Source organism: Centruroides vittatus, unplaced genomic scaffold (genome assembly GCF_030686945.1).
Source record: "Centruroides vittatus isolate TY-2023 unplaced genomic scaffold, ASM3068694v2 contig_401, whole genome shotgun sequence".
NCBI classification, from domain to species: domain Eukaryota; kingdom Metazoa; phylum Arthropoda; class Arachnida; order Scorpiones; family Buthidae; genus Centruroides; species Centruroides vittatus.
The window spans coordinates 860,901-873,062 of NW_027122216.1; the positions used below are offsets into that span (position 1 = coordinate 860,901).

Sequence of the window (12,162 nt, forward strand, 5' to 3'; positions counted from 1 at the left end):
GTGTTTGTTACAATAGTATTTTACTATAGATGTTATTATTTTTACAACAATTTGTAGTAATTTATACTGTTTTTTTAATACTATTTGTATCAGTGAGTTTATTTATATTTAATTATTTTTTATAGGAATTTATGTGATGTAAAGCAGAATGGTAAATTGAATACAGAACAGTTTGCTTTAGCAATGTATTTAGTTAATAAAAAGTTACAAGGTGGAGAAATTCCTACTAGCCTTACATCAGATATGATTCCTCCAACTCTTAGACCAAAACCTGGTTCTGATGCAATACATGTAAGTAAAAAAAGTTCATAAATAAAATTAACAAGTTAAAGTAAAATTTTAATATATTACTAAACAATTATTTGTTCTCCATATCTAATTGGTTAAAAATTTAAACTCTGAAAAAAAATTATTGTAATAGTTAAAACTAATTTTAATCATGATTAATCAGCATATCAACAGAATATATTTATTAATAAAATATTTAGTTTCTGATAGAGGAAGAAAAATGCAATATAATGTTTCTTACTCATTTATAAAATAAAAGTAATCAACTTTATTAACAGATAATAATAACCTATTTTCTTTGTAATAAAATATTATAAATACATTTAAAATTAGAATATAAATGTTTTAATCATTCTTCATAGTGTTGGTGGTATTTTATGTATATTTGGATCTAAGAAAATAGATTTTTCATCAAGAACATTTATATGGGTGAAAAATGAGCATGCTGAAGTCTCTTGTTTTTTGCTAATTTTTTTATTATTTTCCATATTGTTGGTAATTAATTATTTTTTATTAATTTATTTTAAATTATTTTAATATATATTTTGTACTTTAATTTTGAGTTTCAATTTAAAAAAAATAAACTTATAGTTATATATTTTAAGATTCTGTTAATTTCAAGAAATATTTTCTGTTAATCTGTTTATTTTTTCTATTGATTTTATTTAAATTTTTGTATTTTGATTCAATTGTAATAATAATAATAATATGAGGGCATGTTTTTCAAGCTCTGATGGTTCATAAAACAAAGACAGGTGTAAATAACAAAATGAATTTATTACCAAAAGTTAGGTACAAACATGTTTACTTTTCAACATAATCTCCGTGAAGATTGAGGCATTTGTCATATCCATGGACGAGCTTTTCCATTCCCTTGTCATAGAATATTGCCGCCAATGACTTGAGATGGGTCCTAACGTTGTTTTAAAGATCATCATTAGTCTCAAACCTCTGCCTGAACTGAAACATGGCTGCTTGCCATGTTTTCAGTTCAGGAAAGAGGTGGAAGTCTTCACCACCTTTAAACACCCAGCATATAGCTCTGATTTAGTGCCAAGCGATTCCACCTCTTTCCTGAACAGAAAAAGTGGCTAGGAGGGCAGAGGTTCGAGACTAATGATGATCTTCAAAAAAATGTTAGGGCCCATCTCAAGTCATTGGTGGCAACATTCTATGACAAAGGGATGGAAAAGCTCGTCCACGGATATGACAAATGCCTCAATCTTCATGGTGATTATGTTGAAAAGTAACCATGTTTGTACCTAACTTTTGGTAATAAATTCATTTTGTTATTTACACCTGTCTTTGTTTTATGAACCATCAGAGCTTGAAAAAAAAGACAGCCTACATAATAGTAGTATAGTAGAGCATTGTTTATCTGAATCAATTGGGAACTGGAGTTGTTCGGATAACTGATTATGTACGAAAAATTATATTAACCTATCTCATGTTGAAATTTTTCTCTGTTGCATGTTGCTTCATGTTGAATTTTTGTCTGTTAAGCCTAATGTAAATTTTTTTAAATAATAATCATGGCTATTGTATCATTAAAAATTATATCTTTATTTTGTACAAACAAAATAAATATATTGAAAAATATAAAAACAAAAAAATTATATTTTAGAAGTTAATCTAGTATTAAAAACATTCGATTCTGCACAACACAGTCTGACTGGAATGCTTTCAGTGTGATCGGCTTTCAGATAAACGATGCTCTACTGTAATTCTTAAGCAACTTTATCTGTTTTTCTGTTGATTATTTTAAATTTTGAAAAATCAATAAATATTAAGAACATAAAGAATGTTTGATTTGAATGAATGTAATTTTTGTATTTAGCATATTTGTAGCAGATTAATCTGTTATATTAAATCATTCTAGCATAAATTTGAAAAGAGATTTGAAGAATTATAAAATGTTAGAGCTATTTATTTATTTTTATTAAGTAAATAATTTTTGAAATATTAAAAGTAATAAGGAATTAAAATAAATACAGTATAATCTCTAAATAGCAGATACTGAGAAGTTTGTCTGCTATTTAGAAGTGTCTGCTATTCAGAGGTACCGTACATGCTGGTGGCCATATTGTATTTTAACCTTGTCATTATAAAGTGAAGAATATGATGGATTATGAAAACATTGATTAATTATTAATTCATCAAAAACTACCTGAGCAGAAATAATGAGAAAGAAAAGTGAAACTGTTATTACATGCAGAAGGGTGGATAAAAGTCGGTTTTGGTGATGAGAGTTCGAATATCAAGTTAGGAAGGCAATTTGCTAGTCACTTCAAGGGGTAAGAAATGTATTTGATATTCTTGCATTTATAACATCATTTATTGTCTAAGCAACTAATAAAAATCGATATAGTGATTTGTCTACTTTGTAGTTATTGAGTAGGTATAATTTTTTGAACATTTTTGCTTTTTTCAATAATTGATTTATAAAAAATTATACTTAACCCACCACAAAGCTGTTAAGATCATAAATGACATCATAAATGTGGGAAAACTGAACATCTTCCCACACTTTAAAGTGGATGGCAAATCGCCTTCATAACATGATCTTTGAACTTTCACCAAATAAATGCTGTTGTCTTAATCTTAAAACTATATCTTTTTTCATTATACTGTGGTTCTTGTCAAATGAATGAATAAGTTTGGAAAAGTTCATGGTTTCTTGGTACTGTAAGCTTAATTCCAACAATAAGACAGAAGTTTTAATAACATTAATACGTATGGTGATTGACAACTTAACCAGATTAGTCTTCTCTAATAGATAAGGAATATTGTTTGGCTTTTTACAACCTGCTCTTCTTCCCTATTCCTATTTTAAGCCAGTTTTTATTCAACATATACTGTAAAAATTCATCCTCTAAAAGAGTATTTGAACTGATTCTTTGTTTTCATTTTAAAATATTTTGTACATAATTAATTCTTTTAGAATATTGAAGGCAGGACTTTGTGTTTTTGTAAGGTACGTTATGGATGATGGTATACGCTATTTAGAGGTAACTATAATAGGTGTCTTATTTGAAAGGTGTGGGGATTGTAAAAATGTCTGTTAAGTAGAGGTGTCTGCCATTTGGAAGTGTCTGTTAATGGAGGTTTTATTGTATATATTTTCACATTAGAACTATGAGGTTGAGTCCATAATTATCTGCAATGCATTTTTAAGGCTTATTACAGCAAAAATAGAGGTATTACAGGAACATTATTTTCAGCATTGCCAGGTTTTCAATGTACAGTACCTGATCTATTGTTGTACAAGCTTTTTTTATGTACTCAGAAAAAAAATGTTTTTGGTTGAGTGCTATATCACTGAAGCATTGTATTCTTTATTTTTTGTTTTTGTTGAGTCTCACTCTTGACAAACTACTAGTAATTCATTCTTACAAACCCAAAAATTTTATTTTTTTACTGAGGATTAAGTTTTGAATTTGTTCATGATGGGCAGTAGCATTTTTTGTAACAATAAGCAGTAATTGTTACAGTAACATGCCATGTGACAAGCTAAAGACTGCAATTCAAAATAAATATCAAAGTTACTATTAAAAAGCATTGTGTTGTTACAAGACAACTTTAATTTCATGCTGCTAATCCCACTTTTTAACTCTTCTAGGAACTAAGTGTTAGGTATTAGAGAATTCTTTGTATGATCCACATCTTTTCTCTTTGGACTATTGACTATTTTGCCTATCTGCTCAAGCATGAATCAAGAAATGAAAGAAATGGTACATGATTGAGTTGTCTCTCAATCAAGAACATATTCTTACATGTATTTTTCTATAAGTAATAATTGGAAATTTTTGAAAAGTACTGTATTTACTCACATATAAGACAAGGTTTTTATTCATTTATCACAGCTTCAAATTCCTAGGTCGTTCTATATGCGCGAGTGAAAGTGAGGTATGCGAGGTCGTCTTATATACGAGTAAATACGGTAGTTGACTATGCAATAGAGTTGAAGCTGAAAATAAATTATTCAGAATGTATGATAAATTTTTGGTACGTATGATACTATTCTTATAGGCCCTACCTAGTTCAGAAATTTATAGTATCTTCAGAATAATTTATTTTCTGTCATTTGCAGTAGTTGAACATGGTAATAATTGTTCAAGAGTAGCTAGAAGGAGAAAGGTTTGGATAATGTAATTTTCTATAGATAAGCAACATAAAATGTTTAAAGAAGATTTACCGCTATTCAAAAATACAGTAGAGTGTCGTTTATCCGAACATCGGTTATCCGAAACGTTGGTTATTCGAATGCTTTCCAGTCGGACTGTGTCGTTCTGAATCAAACTTTTTTGATACTAGATTTACTTCTAAAGTATAATTTTTATGTTTAAATTTATCTTTGTATACTAGTACATTTATCAATTAACAGGACTTATTATACTGGAAAATTATGGATGCAGATATTTAGTCTTACTGATCAGAAATAATATTTTTTATTTAGTTCACCTGTTCACCTAAAAAAATATTATTTCTGATCAGTAAGACTAAATTTCTGCATCCATAATTTTCCAGTATAATAAGTCCTGTTAATTGATAAATGTACTAGTATACAAAGATAAATTTAAGCTATGATAAAGGACACAAAGGCATAATAATTGAATATAATTTTTATGTTTTTTTATTTTTCAATATATTTATTCTGTTTGTACAAAATAAAGAAATAATTTTTAACGATACAATAGCCTCGATTATTATTATAAAAATTTTCATTAGGCTTAAAATTGATGAAAATTCAACACGAAGCGACACGCAATGTAGAAAAATTTCAACATCGGACGGGTTAATATATTTTTTCGTACATAATCGGTTATCCGAACAACCCCAGTCCCCAATTGATTCGGATAAATGACTCTCTACTGTAGTTTTATTTATTTCAACTAATTGAACAAGTTTACTGGATTACAAACAATGAGTATAAAGTCTTCTGCATTGACTTTATGCTCATTAGTGATGATATGCTTTATGAAAGTTGATGAATGAAACTGTGATTGTTGAAAAAATATATCATTTATGTGTATCATGATGTGAAATATTGTACATGAGTTACAAAAAAGCTGTCTGATGTTCTAAAATAAACATACACAGCAGCAGCATACTCAAATCTGTCTTCTATGCAGTTGAAAGGAAATCTGGACTATACGGTAAAAGATGACATCCCAAAATATATGTCCTGTCATTCTTCAAAATATCTAAGGTATTTACAAGAACTTTTAAGAGAAAATCAAATGGTGCTAATTGTGATGACAATGGATGGTCAATTTGAGTCATAGCATAGCATCAGTTAACAAAGCATATTTGATCATATTGAAGAAACATTTTCTACAAGCATCTGAGTTTTAGAAATACTTTTTTGGGGGGGATATATTTTTAGTCTTCATTACCATGGATGCTGTTCTTCCACAACGATGTGTAATCATGTATGTCTATTACATGCAATTTTTTATTGCTTCCTATTGTTGGGAGATCTTTATTGAGTAGAACTCTGCATAAGTCAGAAAGTGTTTTGTCTGTGATCTAAGTTTAAAGCAACCACACAATCATTGAACATGATTTTTTGTAAATATATACAACTTGGCAAGGCCAATGTCAAGATAAAGCAATAATTTTGAAATTTGATCTATGAGCTGAGATATTTGAGGTCAAAGTTCACTATGTAGTCTGTGGGCCATTGCTGGTTGTAAGCTGGTCATGCACTACAAATCAGTTGAGTTTCTGATTACTGTAAATTTACACTGATCTCCATGACAATTTTTATTTTAGATTTAGATCAGTTTTAATCCTTTTTTTTTTTGCACAGTTTTAGTTTTCTATGCTGTGGAGCGCAGTTTTGTTCTAGAAAATACCTAGTATATTCTTTATAATCAAATCTAACACTTTCATAATTTTTGGTTCTTGAGATTGTGGTGATGTTTTGGACTAATGTCATACAATTGGAGTTCCAGCATTAACTGTAATATCAGAATTAAGACTTATTGTTGAGATATTGATCTTATTATTATGATAAAAATGTCTCAAAAGGAACGAATATATAGATAAATAGAGAATATTGATATCCTTCTGGCACTTTCTGTATAACTTCCAACTATATCTTGAGAAATAAAATAGAAAAATTTTCCATTTTAACTTTCTTCATATTTAATGGTAGTTTTAATAATAATAGTCATATTTAAATGTTACTGTATTTTTTAATATCAAGCATTTAATCTGTTTTTTAAACTGATTCGAAATTTAAGATTCATCATTTGATCAACTGATATAATCACAAAATGTTCAGTATCATAATAATTCTGGTATTTTTCAGTTTTTTGTGTGCTCCATCCCTCTTTTTATTATCACTTAGTTGAACTTTTTCATCTTATAGTGCTTATATAAAGCATTTTGATTGAATAACAATTTCAAACTTCAATAATAATCAACTGTAAAATTTGATACCATTATTATATTTTGACTTTTGTGTTGATAGAATTTTGACTTAAAATAAACATTTAGTCAGCAACATTATTTACTAAAAATAGACAATAGAAACAAAAAGACATTTATTAAATGGAATAGATTTTATCAGAATTGATCAAAAATGAAAAAATAATATTGTTAAGGCTATAGGTTAAATGTGTTTTAAATTTTAGAGGTCTTTTATTAATCTTTTAAGAAAAAAAAATTTAATGAAGATAAAGTGAAATAAGTAAATTAAACTAAAACTTCTCAAAAATAAAGCTATATTATTTTAATGAAAATGATAATTACTTTAAAAAGAAAAAGAAGGAACAAAGAATGTTTCGTTTTTTTTTTCCTTGGAAATTCCTTGAAAAAAGGAATTTCCTTTTAAAAAATCTGGTTTATTGAAATGAACTTATCTTTCTTACATTATCATTTTTAATTGGAGTAAAAAAGATTATCTGATTAGAGTGTTAACTTTTTATAGCTATATTTATTCATGTATTTATATTACTTCATTAATATATTTATTTTTTATATTCATATAGTACTGTTGCAGAAGTTTTTTATTTTTACATGCATTTTTATTTCATATTATGCATTTATATACATTTAATACTGTTATGATTTATTAAATCTAACAGTTAATTATTATTATTAATACTTATTTTAGGATAATGGTTCAATACAAGAAGTATCTGATAGTTCTGGAAACAAAGAAATAGATATTATTAATAATGAGATAAAAGAATTGCAAAAGTAAGTAAATTCTATTTTATTGCATGACATGATTTTTAAAAATTTTATTGAAATATTTCAGAAATAAATGTTAATATAATTTATTGATTATTATACTTTATGTATCAATATATTAATTAAGGAAGAAATATTAGTGTTATTTGTTACACAATAAAGGAAGTTTAGATTATTTCACAATAACTATTCTATAAATTTAAATTTAGATAAAAGTTAAGGAAATAATTATTTTGAATAAGAATTCTGTAAATATTAATCTATTCAATTTAAAGATTAAGCTTGAACTTAAAATGACCGTAAATTACAGATTTTGAATATTACAATTAATATCAGTTTATGGACATTTGGCTCCTGCTTTCCTACTTTGTCCACCAGAGTGCGCTAACGCCGTCTGTCGAGAGAAGAGGTGGTGAGTCAAATGGCGTACGGCTTCAGTGCTGGTTGCAGTGTGTTCGTGTATTAGAGTTTGGACTTTACGTGAAATCACTTCTTGGCCGTCATGGAAGTGGAATACAAACTTTTAAAGTGGATATTATGTCTTCTACTTGTACAAAGTAAGTGATATTTACAATTTAACTTGTAAGTTTTATTATAGTCCTAACGACGTAGAAGTGAATCCTGGTGAAACATCGCGTTTGATCTGCACAGTGAGGAACAGAGGAGGTGAATGTGCCTGGTTGAAAGATGGAGTAGTAGTTGGCAGAATTAACGAGAAATACAGGTTTCAAAGAGAGCCAGCTGATGGAGATTGCAGTATTGATGTTCTTAACAGTAAACTCGAAGACGACGACGGAATGTGGCAGTGCCAGGTGACCCAAGGATCTCTACATGATCCCACTCTGACGTCCGGTGAAGTTAGATTAACAGTGAGAGAAGCTCCATTACCTCCCCTCATCGAAGATAATACTATACAGATCCATCCAGGAGATTTATTAAAAATTCGTGCAGGAGAGAGTAAAAGATTGCATTGCGTATCCAGAAGAGGAAATCCATCTGCCTTACTTAAATGGTTTATAGAAGATGAAGATATAACGTCTATGTCCAACCAAACAAGTATTAAAGATGTCGATAAGGAAAAAACGTGGCAGGCAACAAGTGTTTTGGATTATGTGTTTAATAAAGGACATAATAAAAATAAATTGAAATGTGAAGCTCTTCACGCTGCCTACGAATCGGGTTCAAAGGAAATCGAAATCAATTTACAAATTTTATATTTACCAGAGATACGTTTAGAAGGCACACCCATAAATGACATAGTGGAAGGTTCATCTGTATCATTGAAATGCATAGCAGATGCCAATCCTGAAGCAAGTATCATTTGGTTGAAGTCTGGAAATTCAGAAATCTACGAAATAAAAGATCAAATAGAGTTTAATTCTATCAGTCGAGCAGATTCAGCAGACTATACTTGTTCAGCTAAAAACGAAATTGGAGAAAGCGAGAAATTGACTGTCAAGATCGATGTAAAGTATAAGCCAAAGATTTTGCAAGTAACTCCTGGCCCTGAAACAACAGTGGCTCTGTACAACGCTACATGTCTCGAGTGTCACGCTGAAGGAAATCCACCACCTCGGTATATTTGGCTTCAGAAAGTTTCTTCTGATCCAGTGATGTGGCAAGAAAGAGGCCATAATTCAACTTTATATATACACAACGTGACTTATGCTTATCAAGGTATCTATAAGTGCGTGGCATCGAATATCATTAATAATTTAGAAGAAAAAGTTGACTCGAATGAAGTTATCTTGGACGTTACAGGAGCACCCCAGATTTTGAGAGACGTAGCCAAAACTCAAGAGAAAGTAGTCACAGAGAAAGATGAAGATGCTTTCATCATTATTTTCTTTTGTTCTGATCCAAGCCCTCAGAGAACCTTTTGGGAGTGGGGAAGTCAGAAGTTAGATACAGGCAAAACTCACGAGAAATATATTGCAGAACCATTAGTTCCAGATGAGATACAACAAGATTGTTATCAAGCAAAGTTGATTGTACAGAAGGTAGACGGAAGTGATTCAAGAAAATATACATTAAATATTGAAAATGAAAAGGGTCGAGAATCTCATGCTGTAGCATTAAAAGTTCGAGAACCAGTTTTGCTGTCTGTAGTTATAGGCATTGTTGTAGGATCTATCGCCTTATTTATCATCATAATAGTAGTAGTCATCTACCTCTTGAGGGCAGAAAAATGGTGTTTTAATCGTCATCGTGAATTTGCTCCAGAAAGTGATAGTGAACTCGGTCACTCCGTTAAGAATGGAAGAACAACGAACGCTGGGGCAATCCCTCCCGATGCTTTGTATGCAAACTTATAAACGGAGAAAGGAGCTCAGGACGAAAAAAATAAAGAAGCTCCGAATTGAAAGGAGAGTCTTGTTTATGCTAGCCTCGATTTATCGCAACCATCTAATGACGTGCAAAAAAATTAATATCAGTTTATTCTTCTTAATTATAAGATTTCAAATAAACTTAACAACATTTTGCACAATACATTTTAACTGTTAGTGTGTCTGATATGGTTCTTTGATACATTTTTATTATATTATTACATTTAGAACAGTCACAATATTATATTAAATGTCATTGTAAATACATTTTGTATTTTTCTTAAATTTGTGTTATGTTTTGGGTTTTTCATTGTTATTCAGGGAGGAAATCCTTTGAATACAAGACATTTCCTTGTATATATTAAAATAAATATTATTTTACTTTTGAAATTAATGAATTTATTTCCTTTTTATTACATATATATGTTTTTTCATAAATTTACAAATATTTTGTCAAAACATTTTTGAAATCTCTTAAAATTAAATTTTTGTTTTGTTTCGTAAATTGAAACTTCAAAACAAAACAAATTGTATTCAACTATAATGGAATCATCTAATTTTTTACATTTATTTTACTTGCATTAAATTATGTAAAGTTAATTAAAATAATTTTGATAAAAAATAATTTTAAATTGAATATTATCATTATAGAGAGAAAATGACATTGGAGCAAGATATAGCTCAAAAAGAAGCTGATCTTAAAATAAAAAATGGAGAATTAAAAAATTTACAGAATGAAAAAGATGCTTTAACAGCTATGCTAAGACAGCTTGAAATACAAAAAGGAGAAGCACAGAAACGTTTAGATGATTTAGATAATCAGGTATAAAAAATTTAATTTTAATTATATAATAAATAATAATAATAATTTTTAAATCATTTAGTATAAAATTTAAAATTAATTTAAGCATATCATGTTAATGAAGTTTTAATTTATTTTCTTTTTATATGTTTCTACATTAATTTCACATTGCATTAATGTTTTCATTTGAATTATAACATGATTAGAATCTCTCATCTATGAAAATGACTTTCTATCATTTAACAAAAAATTTACATTTCTAGCCATCTTACTCTGACATGAATGAATCAAAATCGTATTAAATAAATCCAATACCTACTTCATTATTTAGTCATATACAAATGATTAAAATTAAATTTTTAGTTACCCAACTCTTGAAATTTAATATATTTCTTATTTAACTTTTATACATGTCATATTCCTTAAAGATGCATTTTTCGTTCAGTATTAATTGTTATAATCACATGTTTTTCTGTATTAAAAAAGTTAGTTTGTTTTGTAGATTTTATTTCTGTTCTATATTTAGGTTTTTTGTTTTTAAAGGAATTTTTTGTATTATCTATTTTCTTATATACATTTAATAATATAAAGTCATATTTTTCTGTTTTTGCTTATGATGTTTGTAATACATGATCTTATTTATAATATAGTATATTCAATTGACTAATTACTTATTATACTTTTACTCAAGGTTTATTGATATTTTAAAGAAATATGTTTGAATAATAGTAGTAATATTGTTTTTAATTACTAATTAATGACTAAATGTTGATAATTGTTTTGAATTTATTTTTTTTATATTCGGTGGTGTAAAATAAATTTGATGAATCTATCCTAGGAATATATATACTGTATTTACTTGCTTATAAGATGATCTCGCATATAGGACGAGGTATGACTTTAAAAATCAAAACAAGTAAAACGGCAAAACTGTATTTGGGACAAGACTATGTCTTGGAGACTCACTACTAAGCGGAATCTTCACTTTGACGCTCAAGCAGGTCTGGTTCTCATTCTCCAATCTTCTTTGGTATCGCTGGTTTTGAGTGTGATCATTCAAACTTCGCCAACCACAACCACGAGGTCATCCACGATGCATTTTCGGTGAAATTAACCTATCCAGGTATACCCTATCCAATGTCGAAATTTCTTTTCGTTGCATGACGGCCAGGGTTGAATTTTTGTCGATGCGTAACGAAAATTTCCTGTTTATTGTAATCATCCGAAATTATTTTTTTAAATTTTGCACAAACAATATACAGTTTAACCCGATTATAACATCATTGGATGTAACAACAACCCTAATATAATGTCTTTAGTGGCATGGCTAAAATCTGTATGTGGCACGTCCTACCTTGTTCGTGATGTCTACGTTGACCTCGACCATGTGTTCTGCATCTTTTGTTCTGCCAGTAAAAATTAACTGAGAAACTGATAATTTACTTAATTTGTATCAGCTATGCAATATTTACAATAGTGTCGAGATATAATATAAATCCAAGATTGGCACAGCTGTTGAATCGAAAGGTTAACTAAATGAAG

At 28.7% G+C, this 12,162-nt stretch overlaps 2 protein-coding genes across 2 annotated transcripts in view; both read left to right on the forward strand.

Annotated features, from left to right (window-relative positions):
• Eps-15 (Epidermal growth factor receptor pathway substrate clone 15) overlaps nucleotides 1-12,162 on the forward strand; it is an 85,850-nt gene that overhangs the window by 36,084 nt on the left and 37,604 nt on the right. The window contains 3 exon segments of the mRNA XM_067271872.1: nucleotides 126-291; nucleotides 7,412-7,497; nucleotides 10,470-10,641. Of these exon segments, the coding sequence (XP_067127973.1) occupies nucleotides 126-291; nucleotides 7,412-7,497; nucleotides 10,470-10,641 (424 nt within the window).
• LOC136976567 (irregular chiasm C-roughest protein-like) lies at nucleotides 7,831-9,908 on the forward strand. Its single transcript, XM_067271900.1, has 2 exons — nucleotides 7,831-8,048; nucleotides 8,090-9,908. Exons 1-2 carry the CDS (start codon nucleotides 7,831-7,833, stop codon nucleotides 9,804-9,806), a joined length of 1,935 nt encoding a protein of 644 aa, XP_067128001.1. The 3' UTR covers nucleotides 9,807-9,908.